Genomic DNA, 22,780 nt, shown 5'->3' on the forward strand with positions numbered 1-22,780 from the left:
CAGGTTACAACTAGGCCTCTAGATCTATAGTTTTTTTTTGGATCCTGAACATCAATTCTGGACCACAGTTAAATCGACTTTAGTCAAGTCAACCACAGCTCTAATTGTAGTTTTGAGAAGGCCTGAACTTTGCTAGGCAAAATTTTTAGACTTTGGATCCTTTATAAATACCCTGTCATAACCTCTGACCAAAATTCAGATATGAAAGTCCCAAAATCCATAAGTGACCATGCAATGACTCGACTCAACGACCAGGGTTACAAAATTCGGCTGAAGTTAGAGGAGAAAAATGATGAGACTAGCTGTAACTACTCAGGGCAAAACGATTTGGAGGTGACTGTAATTCCACTAAAGTCCAAGGTTCAAAGGCCCACCTTGAGTATAAACCTCTGTGTCTAAGATTTCAAATCCGACCACTTTAGAAGCTTCTATTATCACTATATTTGTCACAGGGGCTTAAGATTGACGTTCGCTTCTATTTCTCACTGGACTTCTATCAAACAGTTCATGGTAGCGAACTGTAGCAAGGAGCGACCCTGCTCAATAGTAAACAAAACTCTAAAAAAACGGAATTTTGATACTAAGAGATACATTAAAAATATTGGATTTTTATGCTGATTTTAAATATATAAGTCTCATCAAATTTAGTCTTACTCATCAAAAGTTACGAGCCTGAGAAAATTTGCCTTATTTTGGAAAATAGGTCATAGAATAAAAAGTCACAGAATCTTAACGAAAATCACATCATCGCATTCAGCGTATTCGAGAACTCTAATGAAGAAGTTTCAAGTTCCTATCTACAAAAATGTGAAACTTCAAATTTTTTGCCAGAAGACCGGTTACGGGTGCGTGTTTATTTATGATTTTTTTTTCTTCCCAGGGGTCATCGTATCGACCAAGTAGCCCAAAAATGTCACAAGAGGGCTCATTATCACGAAAATTAAAAGTTCTAGTGCCCTTTTTAAGTGACCAAAAAAATTTGGGGGCAAATAGGCCCCCTCCTACGCTCATTTTCCCCAAAGGATCAAACTTTTGGAACGGATCAAAATTTTGAGATAGCCGTTTTGTTCAGCATAGTCGAGAAACATAATAACTATGTATTTGGGGATGACTTACTCCCCCACAGTCCCTGGGGGAGGGGCAGGAAGTTACAAACTTCGACCAGTGTTTGCATACAGTAATGGTTATTGGGAAGTGTACAGACGTTTTCAGGGGGATTTTTTGGTTAAGGGGGGTTGAGGGGAGGGGGCTACGTTGGAGGATCTTTCCTTGGAGAAATTTCCATTGGACAATGGGGAGGAGAAATTCAATGAAGGGGGTGCAGGTATTTTCTAGCATTATTATAAAAAACAATGAAAAACTAAATATGAAAAAGTTTTTTCAACTGAAAGTAAGGAGAAGCATTAAAACTTACGAATATAGATTCTTGCGCATGTGAGGGGTTCTTCTCCTTCTCAATACCTCGCTCTTTACGCAAAAGTATTTTTAGTAATTTCAACTATTCTACGGTCTTTGTGATTCAGGTGTCATTCTTAAACAATTGGGACAAAATTTAAGCTTTAGCTTAAAAAGCAAGGCAATAACGTGGGGACAAACCCCTTCATATACGTGATAAAAATGTATGAATATAGGAGTTCGTTACGTAACCTAATTCTTAAGTTACACATATTTTTTTTTACTAGTAAAAACTTCGGTTAAAAATTTGAAGTTCTAGTTACATTTTAAGTAACTGAAAAATTGGAGGGCAACTAGGCCTTCTCCCCCACCCCTTTTTTCTCAAAATCAAAACTATCTGATCAAAACTAAGAGAGAGCCATTTAGCCAAAAAAAAGAACTGATATGCAACTTTTCATTTTGATTATTTATGTGCGGAAGGCCAAAATCAAACATGCGTTAATTCAAAAACCTTCCGAAATCAAATAGAAAGAAAATAAGTTTTTTTAAACTGAAAGTAAGGAGCGACATTAAAACTTAAAATGAACAGAAACTACTCTGTGTATGAAAGGGGCTGTTGCCTTTTTAATTCCCCGCTCTTTACGCTAACGTTTTTTACTGTTTAATAAAGTAGAATTGAGAGAAAGAGTCAAACTTTAGTGTAAAGAGAGGGGCATTTAGAAGGGAATAGCCCCTTTCATACACAGAGTAATTTCTGTTCATTTTATTTTTTAATAATGTCGCTCCTTACTTTAAGTTAAAAAAAAACTTGTTTTTTTAAACTTAATCCTTATACAAGTGTATGACCAGGCACGATTGTATGTTTAGGCATAGGAATCTTGCTGCACCTGCATGTGAACGCTGTTTAATATTCTTCATGTCAATAATAGAGGCCACATTCTTATCTTTGATTAAGCCTACTTTTGACGGGCCATTTCTCTTGATTTCTTAACATGAGGAAATAATAATAAACTATTTTATTATAGCTTATTATTGGCTACTTTAGTCGATTCAACAGTCCGTTATCATAAATGCCTTGATTATGCCAGTCGTACTAGACTCGTTCCAATCTATTTATCCTGTTAAAAATAAGTCATTACGGCTGCCACACATAGTAATTGGGTGTCATTTCCATCGTTTTTGCAACAATTACCGAAATAAGAAAATATGGCAGTTTTAAAAATTATGTTGGAGTTAACCTGAAACGCTTAAACACAGTTAAACTCATTGTAAAATCATTACTCTTTGTTTACGCTAGTGCCAAATTGCAAGTTTGTTAACTTGTGAACTAATAATCTAAATTTTAGTATAAATTTAATTTAATTAATAATTTTAATTTTAATAATTTAAATAATTAATTTAAACTATTCTATTTTTACTATTCGTCTGACGAATTTTATCGTGTATTATTTCTACAAAATTTGTATTAGAATTTGCTTGTTGGCCTCAGTCTCCCCCAGAAATGTGTTCTGTGAATTATCAAATAACTAACGTAGTTGTTATTAAAATCTTAACCAAAACCTCCCCCCGAACAAATCCTCCATTTGGAAGGTCATGACTAAGGCCTTCCCAGGTTTGAGCCAGTATTGAATCCAGTGACTTATTGTACGATTAGAAGCCGTATCATATTTTGGCGGCACTATTATGTTTCGGCGATGAAAACTTGTACAAATTTAGCAAACATAGATCATCTTTACCGGTGCCTGTTGATAGGAAACTGACAGGTATGAAAAAACGACCTCTCACAGAGTAGTGCTTCTCATAGAGTTGGTCCCTTCCCCTTGTCTCTGTCAATATACAAGTCAATATCGTTATAACTAATCTAGGACTCTTTCTAAGGCTTTAAATTAAATATTTTAGTCTTATGGTTTGCATATGTCATTTTGTATGTCTGGAAACATAGTTTCTTGCGATTCAGCTCTGCCCCTTCCCTAACTTCTGTGTTGAGATGGTAGCAGTGTTTTAACGCCACATCAGTTTTCGGCTACCATGTGTTTTCCGCCACCTTTTAATTCAGGTAGGTTAGAATAGAAATAGATATAGACATAGACATAGACATGAGAACAGACATAGGCATTGACATAGAAATAGACATAGACATAGACGTGAGAACAGACATAGACACTGATATAGAAATATACATAGATATAGACAAAAACATAGACATAGATATAGACATAGACATAGACAATTAAATTGGCATGTATTAAATATTGAAAGTCAGATAAAATATAAATTTTTTATGTCTAACTGGAATTAGACACATCAATTTTTTTTAACTATTTCTTTGTTTGTTGTAAACTAGTTATGGCTAGATTTGAATGCATTGCATTGGCTGGTAAAAAAAAAATCTTAATATGTCTTCTGTGTTCCTTTGGCAAATGTGTCTATGTTTATCTTGTGTGTTACATTAATCTTCAGTCTAGTGGTGAAGTAAAAATATAATTAAAAGAAAAATAAAAAGATTATTCCAAAAATGTTAAATGAAAAAAAATATTTACTTTTCATAATTCCCGGGTGACGTTACATAAAAAGTTTTTTTTTCTCAGAAAAAAAGAGTTTCTTCTCTGTTTGATCTCACACTCTTTGATTATTTTCTAGCATGTTTCCTGTAACCTTAGTTACCACGTCGAAATACTATTGAAGCGACTGAGATTGTTTTTTTTTATTTTGCTTTGTTTATATGATGGCATTAATTCTTTGAATAAAGGAAGTCTAACTTATCGTAGACCAAAAGATAGATAAAATAAAAATAAATTTTTCGATCTCCTTGAGATCCACTGTAATTACAGTAGCCAGGTTTTCGTGGATTACCTTAGCCCAGATGGGGAAATCATTTGCCCATATTAGCCAAATAAGCTGCTATGACGTTCTTTAAATTGAGCTATTTTGCACTTTTTTTGATTATTTTAATGTTTACAGATTCTTTTACTCAAATTCTTTTTTACTATCCTAATTAGTTAAAACTAGTTTGACCTACCATCACCGAATCAGACTACAAAAAAACCAAAGAGCAAAATCATTGAAAGGACTCACTTTAGGGAATGAAAATTTAATCTCAGTTAAAACGAAAATACCTTTTGATGCGTCTTGACCGCTTTTGATTTTAATAACATACTTCTTTGTTGCATGTTAGGAAAGATTCAGTAAATGATTGATGAAATCAAGGAAACTTGAAATTATTCAAAACAGAATCTTCTGTTTCCAAGCTTTAAAGACTTCAAATTCTAAGAATTTCTTTATAATGATCAAAGGAATTCATAGACAAATCTTCATCTTTTCAGGACGACAGGAGGTCAGACCAAGGGTCAAAAGTTTTCCATTTCGAATCGCTTAAGAATTTCAACAAATATTTATGTTGTTGCGTATTGCAATTAGCTTTGAAAACCTAAATGAACTTTTATGTGACCTCGCAAGAGCTTCCTGAAAGAAGAAGAACGTTCACAGAAATGGTAAATGTCTCATTGCAGTAACACAAGCCAACAAAAAATTGAATATTTTTGTGATTCACACTCGTTTTTCTAGTTCAGTTCAGTGCACTCTTTTTTTTAAAAAAATACAGTCAATATATTCAATAATACACAAATATAGCCTAAAATTTAAAAAATGTGTCTTGAAAAAAATTAGTTTGTGAAAAAATTGCTATTTGTAGTCGATAACTATTTTCTCAATTAGTCTTAGTAAAGTCGTAATTTGGATTAAATAAAAAGCTGCATTAAAACATAAATCAATAGAAAACATTCTGTGTATGAGAAGACCTGCCATTACCTAATTTTAAATTAGAACTCAACTTAAAAATCATATTTTCGGCCCATCTGGTAAACATCTAAAGTTCAAAGTAGATAAGACCACTTTATATTAGAGGATTCTAGTCCTAATAAGGAGCATCTCCCGGCTGAAACGTCTAGAATTCCAGCATATTAGCGGGTTAGAAAAAACTCCAATATTACGTGATACCATTCTGTTAGAAACTACGTAATAATATAATAACTCCGCAGTAATACGTTAAAATTGCCCCAAGGAGAGATCCAGCAAATAATGTTGAAGAAAATTTAGCTGTATCGCTTCAGAGTACATCTATTCTAAGTGGGATGCGTTCTTTTTCTTAAATATTTAAAACCAAAACCACCTTTTAAAACTCGGATTCCGCCACTGACTAGAATGAATAATCAACAATTACTGACCCTCAAATATTAAAGTAATTTAAGCGAGCCTTACATGGATTCCAACAAGTTCTCTTAATATAACGAAAAGAGACATCATCAATGCAACAGCAAAAACACATTAAAAAAAAAGGAGATAGAAGGAGAAAGGGAAAACTGTTTTCCTAAATTAGTGATTAATATAGACCAGCACTTGAATTAGGCCTTAACCCTACTCATCCATACAACCACATAGGTCAAACAGCATAGCCATACACAATCAACCATAAAGAATAATCCATGGACAGGCAGTCATGTCGTCAATAAGTATAAGTCGTCACATACCAAACAATAGAAACAATAAAGACAAATAATTCAGAGGCAACAACCCAACACAACGGCTCATCAGGAGAATACACTTGCCTATAGGGTTTTGGCACTTTAAATTCTCTACCCAGTCAAGTGTTGTGCCTACCACAGAATATCCATGGCATCCCCGTGTCAGGTATCACCCCCAAAATACTGTTACTGCAGAATGCTCCTTTTGCTCTTTATTGGAAACCAAATTACCATAAAGTTGGGTATAAAGTTTCATAAAGGTGAATGACAATAATAAGATACAAAATCTTATCACACTTCCTTAACGAATAATAAATTTTGAAAAATATACAAGTAAAATTAATAAGTTTATGTCTACAACAAATTTATAAACTTCTTGGCAATTTTCCAATAAGCAAAACAACATCATGATATTCTAAGGGCACAATCTCTTTTTAATTTATCGGTATATTCAATTTTTAACAATATTTCTTTTTTAGTTTTGGAAGAACGCTTCAAGTTTTCTGAAGACAAATCTAGAGTGGAACACTTCAGCGATTTAGGATACCCTCGCGGAGACCCACCTTGTCATTTCTGTTGCAAGCAGGCTAGTCGGCCCATCCACGATAAAACAAGACTCCAGATTTTTAGTGGTGGTAAGTTTTAAATGATATCACCAATGGGTGTCAGTCTACTAAAATTCGAGGGAAGGGCAAAATATGTTTTTGAAAATGTAGATGGAGAGCTAGTCGACCCATCCACGATAAAACAAGACTCCAGGTTTTCAGTGCTGGTAAGTTTTAAACGATACCAGAAAGGGGTGTCAGTTTACTAAAACTAGGGGGAGGGACAAAATATACTTTGAACATGTAGGTGGAGAGCAATTTTTTTAATCAAAAATATAAATTAAAAATATATTTTTAATATATAAATTAAGATATTAGGCGTAAAAAAACACGCGTCTTTGACATATATATATATATATATATATATATATATATATATATATATATATATATATATATATATATATATATATATATATATATATATATATATATATATATATATATATATATATATATATATATATATATATATATATATATATATATGTATATATATATATATATATATATATATGTATATATATATATATATATATATATATATATATATATATATATATATATATATATATATATATAAGAAGCGTGGCTCTGTTAGTACAGTACAGGAGTTCAAATTAAATTATTGTGCGTTTCGATTTCTGTTTGGACTTTTTTCCAATTATGGTTTGTCTTTACAGATAATCCACTATTTTCATAAATGTAATGTACATATTTGTTAAAGCATATACCAGGATGGCACATTTTAAATCTATTACTCATACCTACCTGCTTTTTATCAATTTGCCATCCATAAGTGCCACAAGGCACTAAAAACAGCACTTTTGGTGCCACTACTTAAGAAGAAGAATTTGGAAGTATTAAACGGTACAATTGCAATAATTAAGGTCTAAAGTACAAAATTTTAGGTTTATAAGAGCCCTTCACATATATTCACCCTCCAGACTGTCTTAGTAAGTTTCATAAATTGCCTAATCATCTTAAAACTAAAAGATTATTGAGAAAACAAATTAACTAAAACTAAGAACTTTTCAACTAAAAATCTACCAAAAATTAAGCTTGAATGATCGACAGTTTTGAGCCTTCGAACTTCACTCTGCGATGAAGCCTGTGTGCTAGTTTTAACTGTGATAATTGAGGGGAAGGGACTTCCTGCCTCCTTAGCTTTTTACTCCTACCTAGGGCTTGAAAAACATCTTTTTGGGTCATTTCTTTGGAAAAGGCATTATTTTCATTTTAAAAAAATGGGAGAAAAAAACCGAAAGTGCACTTTGTGGGGATGTGCTATCAATTCAAATTTATAAAAAAGTGATAAGGTATAATATAAGCTTTTAAACGAGCCTTTAAACAGCTCTCTTTCACTACAGTAGCATTCTAGTTTCTGCCAGTCAGTAGGTGATTTGTAAAGCCATCTCTTCATTATGGCTTTTCCAGGTCGGTCGAGTAAAACAGCTTTTTGTCCTTCGAAAGATAAACGTTCCTTAAAAACATATATTGTTTTGAGAAGTATGGATAATGAACTTTATATAATAGACTGAAACTTTTTCGTAGCTGTCAAGGTTGTCTGCAGTACTTTCTAGAGGTGTCTTATCTTCTCTAGATCGGTGATAATTATAAATTAAACTAAAAATAAGTTTTCAACTGAAATTAAGGGGTGAAATTAAAACTTGAAACGAACATACATTATTCCATATAAATAAAAAAGAAAATGGCAGCGTTGTTTCTACATTAAATTCTAATCAAAAATAAGCAAAGATCAATTTAAAAAAAAGTTTTTCCGAGAGAAGCTAAGAGCGAAGTTGAAAATCAAAACGGACAAAACTTATTACTTGACAGCCTATCTAATATTTATCAATAAAACTGGTACAATAAAATAAACCAACTAACAAAAAAACCAACTAACTATGTTTCCCTATTTTTATAGGATTATAGAAAACTATGCTTTACTGAAAACACAAAATAAGATAGGAGTTTTGGTACATTAAAGCAAACCAATTAAGGACATTTCTTACAGATGAAAAATATCGTCAATCCTTTTTAGGATCAATCCCTTTTGAGATAAAGCAACAATCCATTTTAGGATTGTAGCTTCATTTTCGTTTAATTTGGTATCACTTCTGCATAATGGCTCAGTTCAATGACTGTCTCTTTTTGGTTATGAAAAGGACATGTTTGTAGCCATGTTCGAAGTTAAACCATCTTGATAGTATTAGGACTATAGACTAGCTTTTGAATTTGTATCATAGTTTGAAATTCACTGTTGTATAGAGATAAATAACCATATTACCGAGTTTATGTTACGTCTTATTTTATATTGATTTCAAATAATACTAAAGCATTGCTCTTACAATTTAAGATTGTACATTACTCACTATTGAGATTATAGCTGACAAGACCAAAATCCTACCTGATGAATCAATCCGATATATTTGTATACTGTTCAATTACTTTGCAATTATTAAAAAAAAATTAATTTTACGCCTAGATCTTTAAGACAGTTTCAACTGTTTACTGAAAGTTACTGACGTTACAACTTGTGTAAGACTATGCAAAGCCTTATAGATTAGTTTATTGTTGTCAGGCTATATACTCATTTTTGACCCCAAATCTTTGTGTTTTCTTGACTTTTTGTGTTTTCAGTAAAGGGCCAGTTTTCTATAATCCTAGAAACACAGGCCAACATAATTAGTTGGTATATTTGTACTAGTTTTATTGATATATATTAGATAGGCTGTGGAGGAATAATGTTTGTCCGTTTCAAGTTTCAACTTTGCTCTTTACCTCCCTCGGAAAAACTTTTTTTATTTAATTAATCCATAAGGGGATATGACACTGGAAAATATTCAGATTTTCAGTTTGGGATTTTATGTACTATTTTATGAATACGAACTATGTAAGCTTATTCTTATTCTTTATTTTTATAAAAGTGTTAAATCCCTTGTTTAAGTAAATTATTAATCGAATTTAATTTGTTACTTTAGAATGTCTGTTAGCAATCAAGAGTTGTTTCTTTTTTTCTTGACTTCTAATTTTTATTTCTGTGATAAAACAGATTTCCAGATGTGAAATAAAATATCTGGATTACGTTTGTATATTTATTTACTGTCCTTAGTAGAAGTGTTATCCGCTTTATGTTTCTATTTTCCCTTGATTTGAAATGAAAAACTAGCGTCGTCTGAGACTTATTTGAAAAGTTTGCTATGTTCTATAAACGCAGCTTTCAGATTAATGTTCTAACATTTTTAGGATTTTAAATACACGAATTGCGCTTATCGGGTGCGTTGAAACAGTAACAGGTTAGGTTGTGTCATGTCGAAGTGGCGATCCCTCAAGACGCACAAATATGCGTTTAAGTGCATTAAATGCATTTAAGTGGTGGTCCCTCAAGACGTAAAAATATGCACTTAAGTGCAGTACAATGCATTTAAGTGGTGGTCCCTCAAGACGCACAAATATGCGCTTAAGTGCATTAAATGCGTTTTAGTAGCAGTCCCTCAAGACGCACAAATATGGACTTTAATGCATTACAATGCGTTTAAGTGGCGGTCTTTTAAGATGCACAAATATGCGCTTAAGTGCATCAAATGTGTTTAAGTGGCAGTCTCTCAAGAAGCACAAATATGCGACTAAGTGCATTACAATGCGTTTAAGTGGCGGTCCCTCAAGACACATAAATATGTGCTTAAATACATTAAATGCGTTTAAGTGGTGGTCCTTCAAGATGCACAAATATGCACTTAAGTGCATTAAACGCGTTTAAATGGCGGTCCCTCAAGACGCATAAGTATGCGCTTAAGTGCATTACTATGGGTTTAAGTGGCGGCTACTCAAGACGCGCAAATATACACTTAAGTGTATTACAATGCGTTCAAGTGGTGGTCCCTCAAGACGCAAAAATATTCGCTGAAGCAAATATTTGCTTAAGTACATTACAATGTATTTAAGTGGCGATCCCTCAAGACACACATATATACAACATAAAATTTACGCTTTCTCATAGGCTCATAAAATTCGCAGAGGTCTTAGAATCTTAATCTCAAATAAAAGAATATCAAATCCTTGTCTTAATATCAGTTTTATTAAATTTATATCTAGACTGCTTTAAATTATATAACTGTTTATAACTATGGTAGATACAAAAGCAACAGCTTGTGGGAAAGTTGCGAAATCGACGAAAATTTCTTCCATCAGTCTTTTTGTCATTTATCAGTTTAATAGCTATCACCAGTAACAGCCATCTTGAGCAAATGAAGTCTAAATAAAACACTGTCATGTTCACTGGGACATATGTTAGTCAAACTGAAAAATTATGGGTAGCTTCGAAGAGCAGAAGCTGACACTAATTTCGATAAGAAGTCAAAACGGTCTAGCGTTTTGTGTTTCTCAGAATTTGTTCTGTGTAATAATACGGTAGAATTTGTGCAATTGATTTAATTGTCAAAATTAGTATTACAGTAACTGTCTGATCTCAATTTCTAAAAAAAAAGAATTATGAAGCATATAAAAATGACAAGGAACGCCAAATACTAAATGGCGTTGGTTTTATTTTGTCGACAGTAACTCCATTCGGTGATTTTTTTAGTTATACTTTGGTCAAATCTACCAAGCCGATTTTTACAAGCTTTGAAGAGTGAATCTAAATTGTTTTAAGCTTGGGAGAGCCGTAGACAAGATTGCAAAAATAGGTATCCTAGAACCATTTGAAGAAATTAAATATAAAAATAAGTGTGTTGTTTTTTTCATCTTTGTCAATTTTGTTAGAATCTTTAATGAGGAACTTTATTTCAGAGTTTGGGTTTCTATATAGAGATAAACTGTGAGCAGTGAAAATCGTTTTCTGACTCATACTAGAGGTTACTGCTGAAGGATTCCTTAGAAGTTCCCCAAAAAATAGTAATCCTGGGCTACCAGCGTTGCAATAGCATGCACTCTGTTATTGTACATATATCTATGTGAATATAATTATGTTAAGCGGAATTATTGGCAAGAACAAATAAGGTCATCTAATACGAACGAGTGTCAAAGCACGTAATGGCTAAAAACTGTTCACATTTTGAAATCATTTGCATTTTCGCTCCTTTGATATTAGATTGTCATATTATATCTGTTAATCGGTCATATTATATCTGTTAATATAACACTATCAGAGGAGAGAAAATTCTCCTCCGGAAGCATAATAACTTGTTTAATTGATCTATCAAAATATAAATACTGCAAATGAATTATATCTTATTACAACAGGACCCAAGAAGCCTTCAGCGATTCCCTTTAATTTAGCCTGAGAAATATATTAAATTTGTGAAATCACTTCTCTCAGCTTAACTTGCGGAAAAAGAATTGAAATATGAAAAAACGCAACAAATTTTACAAACAGGATAAAATGCATAGAAAACAATATATTGAAGAACAGAAATAAAAAAAATGTAGAAAAATAAAATAAAGCGGGATAAACCAAGGAAAACTAAAATTAAAAGTACTTCATTCTAATAAAAAGCATAAGGATTAGTTACCGAATTAAGAATAGTGGAGAACCAATTTCACAAATCGATGTTTTCCTTTACGTTTGAAGCCAGCGAATTCTTCAATTTGATAAGGACTCACTAGAGCTTATTTTGTGCTGTTTAATTACATGCATTGACTTCGCTTCCAAAAATTTCTGAGAAACCAAGTTTAAAAAATATCTGTGTAAATTTATTGAGTTTTGTATATTTATATAAATAACATTGTTTTTTATATTTAGTTCTTCTTATTAATTTTTTTCGTAAATCATCCCTAAATGACTATAAAATTAAATCTTGCCTTAAAAAAGAAATAGTCTGGATTAGCAAAAATATTGAGGGCTAACAGATAATCAAGACTTCACAGTTAACCTTGAAGATTTAACTATTTCCGTATGGCTAGTCTTTTTTTCATGAAACCTCTATCCATACTCTTTCTTCGTAGAAGAACTGAGGGAAAACTTGTAAGAAGTCTTGTGACTGAAAAGTTTTACTCCTTCCATTGGCTTGAAATTTTACGCAGAAAAACCAATCGGGTAGAAAAACCAATCTTTTTACTGGTTTAAAATTTCACATAGAAACTAAGAAAACCAATCTGGCCTTTAGAAGGCAGTGCTACTTTACATCCCTTTTTGACAGTCATTGAAGAGATAATCGATTCGCTTTCTGAAATCCGTCGCAGGCGTGAACCGATGAAATTAAAGCACACTTTTCAACCCGAAAATTCTTTCTATTTGGCTTCGCCCAATGTGGAGTAACAAACAAAAAAGAGAAAAAGGCAAGCAAAAAATAAAAGAAAATGATTGTAAAAATAGAAACAAAAAGGAAAATTAACAAAAAAAGAAAAATAAAGGCAAGGAAATCGTTCGGTCGTTGTTTCTGGGGATGTTAATGGTTGTTGCTGAAAGTAATTTCCAAATAATTAACTGTTTCATGGAGTATTATAAGTAACATCTTATTTAATTTAAATCTGGACTAAATATTTGAAGCACAAATTTACTGGATAAAAACAAAATTGAGATTTTAAATGTAATCTAAGTAGAACTAACGTAAAAATATTTTATCTGGGTATTTGACAGTTCTTTAGAGAAGAAAGCTGATAAAATAAGGGGGTCTCTGATAGTCATCGTTCCCAATGACGTTAGTGATCGTTGCTATATGTAATTTCTATAAAGTTAACTGCTTCCAGGAATGTTCTCCTAGTAATTAAAAAATAATAATAATAATATATCAAATCTCCATAAAACATAAAATCTATATAGAATATGAGCATACGCTTAAATATAAAAAAGTTAGAAATATAAAAAAATGTATTATATATTTTATTTGTTGAGAAATGAATTAGTTTGACTCGGTTATACAGTCATTTCTATTCGTTTTGGTTTTCATTTGCTCATCGATGGTGATTTGTGGCAGATTTACGCTTGGGACAACACTTGACCTTATTTTTAATCATTTTTCGTTTAATAGAACTCTTTACTTTTCTTTGAAAACCAGTTTCATGGATTTTTTTTTTATAATAATCGAACAATAAAACAAGATTGGCTAAATAAGTCTAGCTTTGGTTAAAGCCATCGACAGAACAATAAAAGCTTTAATCCAATCAAACAGTTCAACCCTTCAATAGTGACCGAAACTCCAAGCAACCAAATGTTGATACCAATAGAACCGTATTTTTATGCTGATTTGAAATTATAAATTCCATTAAATTTAGTCTCACCTATTCAAGTTAACGAGTCTGAGAAAATTTGCGTTATTTTCGAAAAAGGGGAAAACACCCCCAAAACTCATAGAATCTTAATGAAAACCACACAATCAGATTCAGCGTATCAGAGTAGCCCTAATGTACAGATTTCAAGCTCCTATATGCATTAAATAAAAAAGAACAAGTTTTTTTTAACTGAAAGTAAGGAGCGACATTAAAACTTCAAAAACGAACCGAAATTACTCCGTATATGAAAGGGGCTATTCCCTCCTCAACACCCCGCTCTTTACGCTAAAGTTAGACTTTTTCTCTCAACTCTACTTTTTAAAACAGTAAAAAACATTAGCGTAAAGAGCGGGGCGTTGAAGAAGGAGCAGTATTTTCATATACGAAATAATTTCTGTTCATTTTAAATTTTATTGTCGCTCTTTACTCTCAGTTAAAAAAGCTTGTTTTTTCTAATTTAATTTTTGAACGTTTTTGAGTTAATGCATGTTTTGATTTTGGCTCTCCGCACATGAATAATTAAAATGAAATTGGCATATTAATTTATTTTTGTTTGGCTAAATGGCTTTCTCATAGTTTTGATCGGACAATTTGGGAAAAAGAGAAGCGGGGGAGTAGGCCTAGCAATCCTCCAATTTCTTGGCTACTTAACAAGGCAACTAGAACTTTTAAATTTACGAACGCTTTTATTAGTAATTAAATAAAAAAAAACTAATTTTTTTAGCTGAAAGTAAGGAGCGACATTAAAACTTAAAACGAACAGAAATTACTCCGTATATGAAATGGGTTGTCGCCTTTGCAATCGCTCGCTCTTTACGCTAAAGCTTTTAATTGTTTTAAAAAGTAGAATTGTGGCAAAAAGTCAAACTTTAGCGTAAAGAGCGAGGGATTGCGGAGGGGACAACCCATTTCATATACGGAGTAATTTCTGTTTGTTTTAAGTTTTAAAGTCGCTCCTTACTTTCAGCTAAAAAAATTAGTTTTTTTTTTATTTAATTACTGAACGTTTTTGAATTAATGCATGTTTGGTTTTGGCTCTCCGCACATAAATTATTAAAATGAAATTTGTATATTAATTCTTTTTTCGGCTAAATGGGTTTCTCTTAGTTTTGATCAGACGATTTTGAGAAACAAGGGGTGGAGAAGGAGGCCTAGTTGCCCTCCAATTTTTCGGTTACTTAAAAAGGCAACTAGAAATTTTAATTTTTAACGAACGTTTTTATTAGTAAAAAATATACGTAACTTAAGAATTAACTTACGTAACAAAATTTCATAACCTTATATTTTTATTATGTATGCGAGGGGGTTTGTACCCTCGTTAATACCTCGCTCTTTACACTAAATCGTAAGTTTTGTCCCAATTCTTTAAGAATGACCCCTGAATCAGAAAGGCCGTAGAATAAATAGTTGAAATTATTAAAAATGCTTTAGCATAAAGAGCAAGGTATTTATCTCCTCCTAAATACCTCGCTCTTTATGCTAAAGTATTTTTAGGACCCCTCATATGCGTAATAATCTCTGTTCGTTTTAAGTTTCAATGCTACTTCTTCCTTTCATTTGAAAAAACGTTTTCATGTTTATTTTTCATTGTTTTCTTATAGTAATGATAGAGAATCCTGCGCCCTTTTCATTGAATTTTTCTTCCCCCATGACAGATTCCTCCAAGGAAAGATTCTCCAACATAGCCCCCTCTCCTCAGCCCCACCCCCAAACAAAATAAAATCCCCCTGAAAACGTCTGTACACTTCCCAATAACCATTACTAAATGTAAACACTGGTCAAAGTTTGTAACTTGCAGCCCCTCCCCCAGGGATTGTGGGGGAGCAAGTCATCCCCAAAGACATAGTTATTATGGGTTTCGACTATGTTGAACAAAATGTCTATCTCAAAATTTTGACCCGTTGACTTTGGGAAAAAAATGAGCGTGGGAGGGGGCCTAGATGCCCTCCAATTTTTTGGTTACTTAAAAAGGGCACTAGAACTTCTCATTTCCGTTAGAATGGGCCCTCTTGCGACATTCTAGGACCACTTGGTCGATACGATGACCCTTGGGAAAAAAAACAAAAAAACAAACAAATAAACACGCACCCGTGATTTGTCTTCTGGCAAAAAATACAAAATTCCACATTTTTGTAGATAGGAGCTTGAAACTTCTACAGTAGGGTTCTCTGATACGCTGAATCTGATGGTGTGATTTTCGTTAAGATTCTATGACTTTTAGGGATTGTTTCCCCCTATTTTCCTAAATAAGGCAAATTTTCTCAGGCTCGTAACTTTTGATAGGTAAGACTAAACTTGATGAAACTTGTATATTTAAAATCAGCATTAAAATGCGATTCTTTTGATGTAGCTATTGATATCAAAATTCAATTTTATAGAGTATTGGTTACTATTGAGCCGGGTCGCTCCTTACTACAGTTTGTTACCACGAACTGTTTGAATATATACGTAATTTCCGAATTAACTTACGTAACAAACTTCTAAATTCGTATGTTTTTATTAGGTATATGAGGGGGTTCACCCCTCGTCAGTACCTCACTCTTTACACTAAAGCTTAAATTTTGTCCCAATTCCTTAAGACTGACCCCTGAATCACAAAGGCTGTAGAATAAATAGTTGATATTAATAAACTTACTTTAGCGTAAAGAGTGGGACATTAGGAGGAGGTAAACCCCTCATAGGCGTAATAATTTCTGTTCGTTCTAAGTTTTAATTTTGCTCCTTACTTTTTATTGAAGAAAATTTTGTATATTCATTTTTTCATTGCTCTTTAAAATAATGCTTAAAATCCTGTGCTTCCTTCATGGAAATTCTCTTCCCCCTGATAGATTGCTCCATGGAAAGTCCCCCCATAACCCCCTTCCCTGACCCCTCCCCCTGCCCAACCCACGGAGACTGTGGGGGAGTAAGTCATCCCCAATGACATATTTCTTAGGTTTCTTGATTGCGTTGAATAAAATGGCTATCTCAGTATTTTAATCTGGTGACTTTGGGAAAAAATGAACGTGGGAGGCAGCCTAGGTGCCCTCCAATTTTGGTCACATAAAAAGGGCACTAGAACCTTTAATTTCCATTAGAATGAGCCCTCTCGTAACATTCTAGGACCACTGGGTCGTTAGATCACCCCTTTGCAAAAAAACAAAAAAACAAAAACAAATAAATACGCATCCGTGATCTGTCTTGTGGCAAAAAAAATGCAAAATTTTACATTTTTGTAGATAGGAGCTTGAAACTTCTATTATAGGGTCCTCTGATACGCTGAATCTTATGGTGTTATTTTCGTTAAGATTCTGTGACTTTTAAGGGGTGTTTCGTCCTATTTTCTAAAATGAGGCAAATTTTCTCAGGCTCGTAACTTTTGATGGGAAAGACTAAACTTGATGAAACTTATATATTTAAAACCAGCATCAAAATGCAATTCTTGTGATGTAACTATTGATACCAAAATTCTGTTTGTTAGAACTTCGGTTGCAATTGAGTCGGGTCGCTCCTTACTTCGTATTGAGAACATCGGAAGGGGACTCATTTGAACGGAAATCAAAAGCCCTAATGCCCTTTTGAAGTGATGAGAAAAATTTGAGGGCAACCAGGCCTCCTCTCACGCCCCTTTTTTTCTCAAAGTTGTCTGATCAAAACTTTAAGATAGCCATTTTGTTTAGTGTAGTTGAAAGGCCAAATAACTATGTTTTTGGAGATAACAAGACCCCCCACAGCCCCATGAGAAAGGTCTTTAAGTTCAAAAGGTTATTGGAAAGTATGCATACATTTTTAGGGTAAGGGGGGTAAATTTTATGCTGGCGGGGTTTTCCACGGGAATAATTTTCGGTGGTAAGGGAAGTTTCGAGAGGGTGAATTTTTCAGGGAATATTCTACAGTGGCGGACTTTGCCAGATTTTCTATACGAAGTTCGTGTTATGTCTTGCTTTCTCTTTACCAACTCAATTTTACGCGTGAAGATGTCAAGGGAAATAGTCCGGGGTGAATTTTCACCAGAATTGAATTGTCTAGAGAAGAAATCTGTGGGGAGAAGGGATTTTTCCGCGGAGATGTAGTCAGATTTCCTTTCATTTTTCAAAAAACGACCAGAAATTAAATAAAAAACAGGCTTTCTGAACTGAAAGTAAAGAGCAGCATAATAAATTATTACGTATAGAAGAGGGGTCGCTCTTCCTCCATACCTTTCTCTTTACGCTAAAGTTTGAATTATGTCCCAGTACTTCAAGGACAATTGCTAAAACACTATGTTCGCTTAATTAGAACAATAAGAAACCTTTTTAAAAGTACTAAAAAACTTTAGCGTAAAAAGCGAGGTGTTAAGGGTGAGCAACACCCCTCATATACGTAATAATTTATTTTAATTTTAATTTTTAATATTGCACCTTACTTTCAGTTGAAAAAAAAACTGTTTTTTTTATTTAATGACAGAAAAGGAATTAAAATACGTGAAATTCCCAGTTATTTAATGTAAATGTGACCAAAACAAATCAAACAAAGAAGCGCGTTTGGCTTAATTAGTCTAGCTTTGATCAAAGTCATTGACTAAAATTTTCACTTATTTAATATAGATTTGACCAAATCGTATCAAATAACGAAGTGAGATGTGTTAAATGGGTTTATTTTTTACCAAAACCATCGAAAAAAAGGTTCTCACATGTTATAATGACCACACTTTGTTCTTGATCTGTAAGGAAACCGGTTTTCTGTATCACCTTGGAAATAATCAGCTTAGCCCGAGCGAGATAAAATACTATGCAGGTATATACGAATTAAATATCTAAAATATAGAGGTGGTTAGGTTAGTCATTTAATATAATGCGTTATGGGCGGTCTGCTTTTACTAATTCTCTGTTGTAGTTTCCATTATTTCGTTATTAAAGTGTTATATTTTTAACATGCTTTGGTATATTTCATTAGCATTAACCAACTTCACTTCTTTGGTTTTGCCGCTATAACGTGTAAGTACCAAAAGAACGTATAACCGAATTAGTAAATTGTTTTAAATATCTAATATAAATATGACTAAACAATATGGAAAATTGGTTTAGGCAAATAAGTTTAGCCGTTGAAAAAAAGGCTAACCAAATGACTTAAATGATCGGTATCAGCTGGTTTCAACTTCCGTATTAAATGAAAAAAAAAATTCAACTGAAAGTAAGGAGCAATATTAAACTTGAAACGAATGGACGAATAAGCGAATTGCGAACCGGGAATATCTCCTCCATGGGAAGTGTTCCCCCCACCTGTGGAAAGTTACTTCTACCGAAAATTCCCCCATTGAGTATTTCTCCTTATGAAGAATTTATCCCGGGAAAAATTCCTCCATGGAGGATTTTTACCCATGGAATATCTCTCCACCACTATGAAAAAATCATCCAGACAGTTCTGATCCCGCTAGAAATTTTCCCCTAACAATTCCCTCGGAACATCTTAACATGTAAAATTGAGTCGGGAGAAAGAAGGCGAGACAAATAAAAATAATTTCGTACGAAAATTCTGGCAATTTTCCACAGTGCAAAATTTCTCTAGGAAATTTCATCCTCGGAAAACTCCCCTTGAAAATTCTCCACTTAGAAATTCCTCCCAGAAGAACATCCCCTCCCCTTGAAAAACGTCTGTGTACTTTACAATAACAAATACATTCCGTAAACAATTGCCAAATTCCATAACTTACAGCCCATTCTCCATGGGCTGCGGGGGCCATGTTATCCCCAAAAGCATGGTTATTAGACCTTTCAACTATGCCGAAAAAAATGGCTATCTCATAATTTTGACTGAACGACTTTGGGGAGAAAAGGGGGTGTGAAGGAGGCTGGTTACCCTCCAATGTTCTTGGTCACTTAAAAAGGGCACTAGAACTTTTAACTTTCGTTCAAATGAGCCCTCTCCCAGTCTTATAGAACCATTGGTTTGACACGAACCCCCTGGGAAAAAATATATAAACACGAATCCGTGATTTTTCTTCTGGAAAAAAGATAGAAAATTCCACATTCTTGAATGTGGGAGCTTGGAACATCTATTTTGCTGCCTTTTTTTTCTTATTTAATAGTTGAATTTCGAGTTATTTAACCTGTTGTATATTTTTGTGTTAAACTGTAATTCACTACCTTTTTTTTTCTTTTTTATTCGTACTCTGGCCCCTGTTGTATTTGTACAGTTTTGGCAGGCAATAAATCTATATCATATCATAACATATCATATCATAGTAAGTTTTTTTTTCCTATTGTGATTGCAATGACACAATCCTCAGTATGATTCCTTGTCGCTTTGGGGGTATTTCCCCCTTTTTTGAAAATCAAGTAAATTTTCTAAGGCTCGTAGCTTTTAATGGGCATTGAAAGCGGAAGTTTATAAAAACGCCATATAAAATTTGATAAGAAAGATGTGAAATTGTTCTAATTAGAAGATCCATAATTTGGAAAAAAAAATTTCTCTCCGATCAAAAACAAATATAAGAAAGATGGATCGCAACGTCGATCAATACATATATTAATTCAACAAAATAGATCTTAAGAGATCAGGTAAATAAAGCTGAATTGGAAAAGAGCTCTTTCATAGCTGATGGACGCAGTAAATTGATTTGAAATTGAATTCTTTTGTGGATTTTTGTTTGTTTTAAATTCGCTGACTTTTTACCTTTTCATGAGAGGGTTTCTTGATTTCTTGATTTGTTTTTTGTTCGGTTTTGTTTTTTTCCCAGACTTCAGTTTTATAAATTTTAGTTTTTGTTTCACTATTGTTTCCTATAGCACGGGTTCAATCCCAGTTGTGACCAGTTATTTAGTTTGGGACGGCGGTCAGTGGCGTGACTCTGTAAGCTCAGCCAGAGTTTACCCAGCTCTAAAATGGATACCTGGAGAAATCTGGGGAAGGTAAGCAGGAAGGGTGTGTGAAAGTACAGGATGGTTGGCCCCCAACTCCCCATTGCACTTCCTGGCTGAAGGGCCATGAAACGGTGATCAGCACCGCCGTTTTGGGCCTTAAGGGTCTAGTGCCGTCTTACTTACTTGCTTTCTTTTTTTATTGTTTTCTATTGTTTCACTTTGTTCCTTTTTTTTTTAGTTTTTAAAGGTTTTTTTTATGTGTATGATATTACCACATGTTCGTCAGTGTTGCTACTACATTGAACCATGAAAATAAAGAAGCAGGACTGATTAGTTAAATTTGATAACCCTAATCCTCTGGAAAAAAAATAATAATTATAAAAAAAAATATATATATGTTGATCCCAAAGACAGCTGCACCATCAAAGGACAAGCCTATATCGTTATGTGCTTCCAGGAGTTTTTGCCCTTTTTTTGATGATTTTTAACCCATGTTTTGTTCTAGCTTGGCCTCACTAGTGCCAAACCTGAACAGATGCATTTGAATATCTTTTTAATCAAAATCTAAATCCTCAATTTTACTTATTTTATAAGATGTAACTTTCCTTTTTAGAAATTATAACAACCAGATTTCATTTTTGATGTCCTTATTGCTTAAAGTGTATTTCAGTCAACTTGGTGTTCTATAACTTTATTTTCTACAGTTAATATATTATTTTGAGAAGGAACTCGTGAAGTTCGACAGACCAACAAAGTGATTAAATAAACGGAATAAAAATTGAAAATAAAACTTAATTTTAAACTTGTTTTGGTCGTTTAAATGTGCCACAATAGGAATTAACGAGCCTCTTTTGAAAGTATTTTTTTTGTTTGGGCCACCGTTTTCTAGGTAAGAAATCAAATGCGTGGTTTCATGTTTCACCCTGATTAATTAAAGGAGAAAAAGGTTATAGCACAGGAAAACTAGCCAAAAATATGGGTTGAACCAAAATAAATTACAACAGAAATGATTGTTATTCTATGTCGTAGAAAAAAAAAGCTTAACAACATATCTGAAGTGGCAAATTCTAGGTCGACGCAAAACTAGCTTTATTTAGCTTTTCGTGTAAATTTTTTCTGTTAAAAAAAGGAACTATCGGTAAATGTTTCTTTTTCTGTATATGAAGTACCGTCCCGATGTAAAATGAAGATCTGAGCCCAAAAGTTAAAGCAAATTTGATGTACAATGTACCAAAAAAAAGTTTCATAATCATCAACATTTATTTTACCCTTCTCATCATCGTGTCCTCTTTTCACCGTACTATCAGAAGCCAATTGTTCTGACAAAAATGATGAGCTGAGCCCAAAAATGAAATTAACATGATGTAGTGTCTACTAGAAAACCCATTTCATAATTATCAACATACACTTTTTTATTTTATTTGACATGTTTTTTTAGCGGTTATTGTCCACCAATTCCTTGATTGTTGGAAAAAAAACTGGGCTGATAAATTATGACTGGCTCGTTTAGAAGACCAGTTAACGCAAATAAGGCAGCTACACCACCTTCATTGCCTACGTATACAATAAATTATATCAACATTTCATCCCATGCTTTGTCCAAGTGATTTCTCCAATAAAGTCGTAAGATAAAAAGTCACAACTGAAAATTACCCCGAGTAATCATTTATTGAGTAATGTTAATGCCCGTGTGTAATATTTTGCCATTTAAGATATCATTTCTGTTTATGTTATCATTTAGCGAAGATCTACAGTCTGAAATTGTAAGCTAATGTATTCAACCGTACGAAGTAAAATGGATGTACTGCATGTATTTACTCCGATTGTAACATTTGACCAACCGCTGTGGTGGAAAGCCATGAAAATTGTCGAAACTGCTGCTCCAGGAAGTAAGCTCTCAAATATTATTCCAGAACTTGGAGGTATCCCCACCATGATGAGCTTCCTTGGATCGGTTGACCACACCATGGAAGGCACAGGGCTTAGAGAGGTTGTTGAACTTGAGAGGGTTTAGAGAGGTTCTCAGCGGGAAAGCAATCACCAGGTAAGAAACCAGGCAATCGCCATTTTCTGATAAACACTGCGCTACATGCTATTCTGCTTTTTAAGGTCTATCTCGAAGAAAGTTTGACTGCTGCTGAATCAATTCGGTAGCCTGACGAAATCTTGGAACCCAGAAACCTGTACACAAAACTTATGAACAAAGAAGCGGCCGTTGTGGATGTAG

The 22,780-nt window shown here is 33.4% G+C and overlaps 1 protein-coding gene across 4 annotated transcripts in view; it reads left to right on the plus strand.

The window, feature by feature from the left end:
• Positions 1–22,780, plus strand: part of LOC136035501 (rho guanine nucleotide exchange factor 11-like) — a 395,432-nt gene that overhangs the window by 195,565 nt on the left and 177,087 nt on the right. For all 4 annotated transcript variants that reach the window (XM_065717335.1, XM_065717333.1, XM_065717334.1 and 1 more), the window contains one exon: positions 6,395–6,550. In XM_065717335.1, the coding sequence (XP_065573407.1) occupies positions 6,395–6,550 (156 nt within the window). The remainder of the gene's footprint in view (positions 1–6,394; positions 6,551–22,780) is intronic.

The sequence above is a fragment of the Artemia franciscana genome, chromosome 14 (assembly GCF_032884065.1).
Source record: "Artemia franciscana chromosome 14, ASM3288406v1, whole genome shotgun sequence".
Classification (NCBI taxonomy): domain Eukaryota; kingdom Metazoa; phylum Arthropoda; class Branchiopoda; order Anostraca; family Artemiidae; genus Artemia; species Artemia franciscana.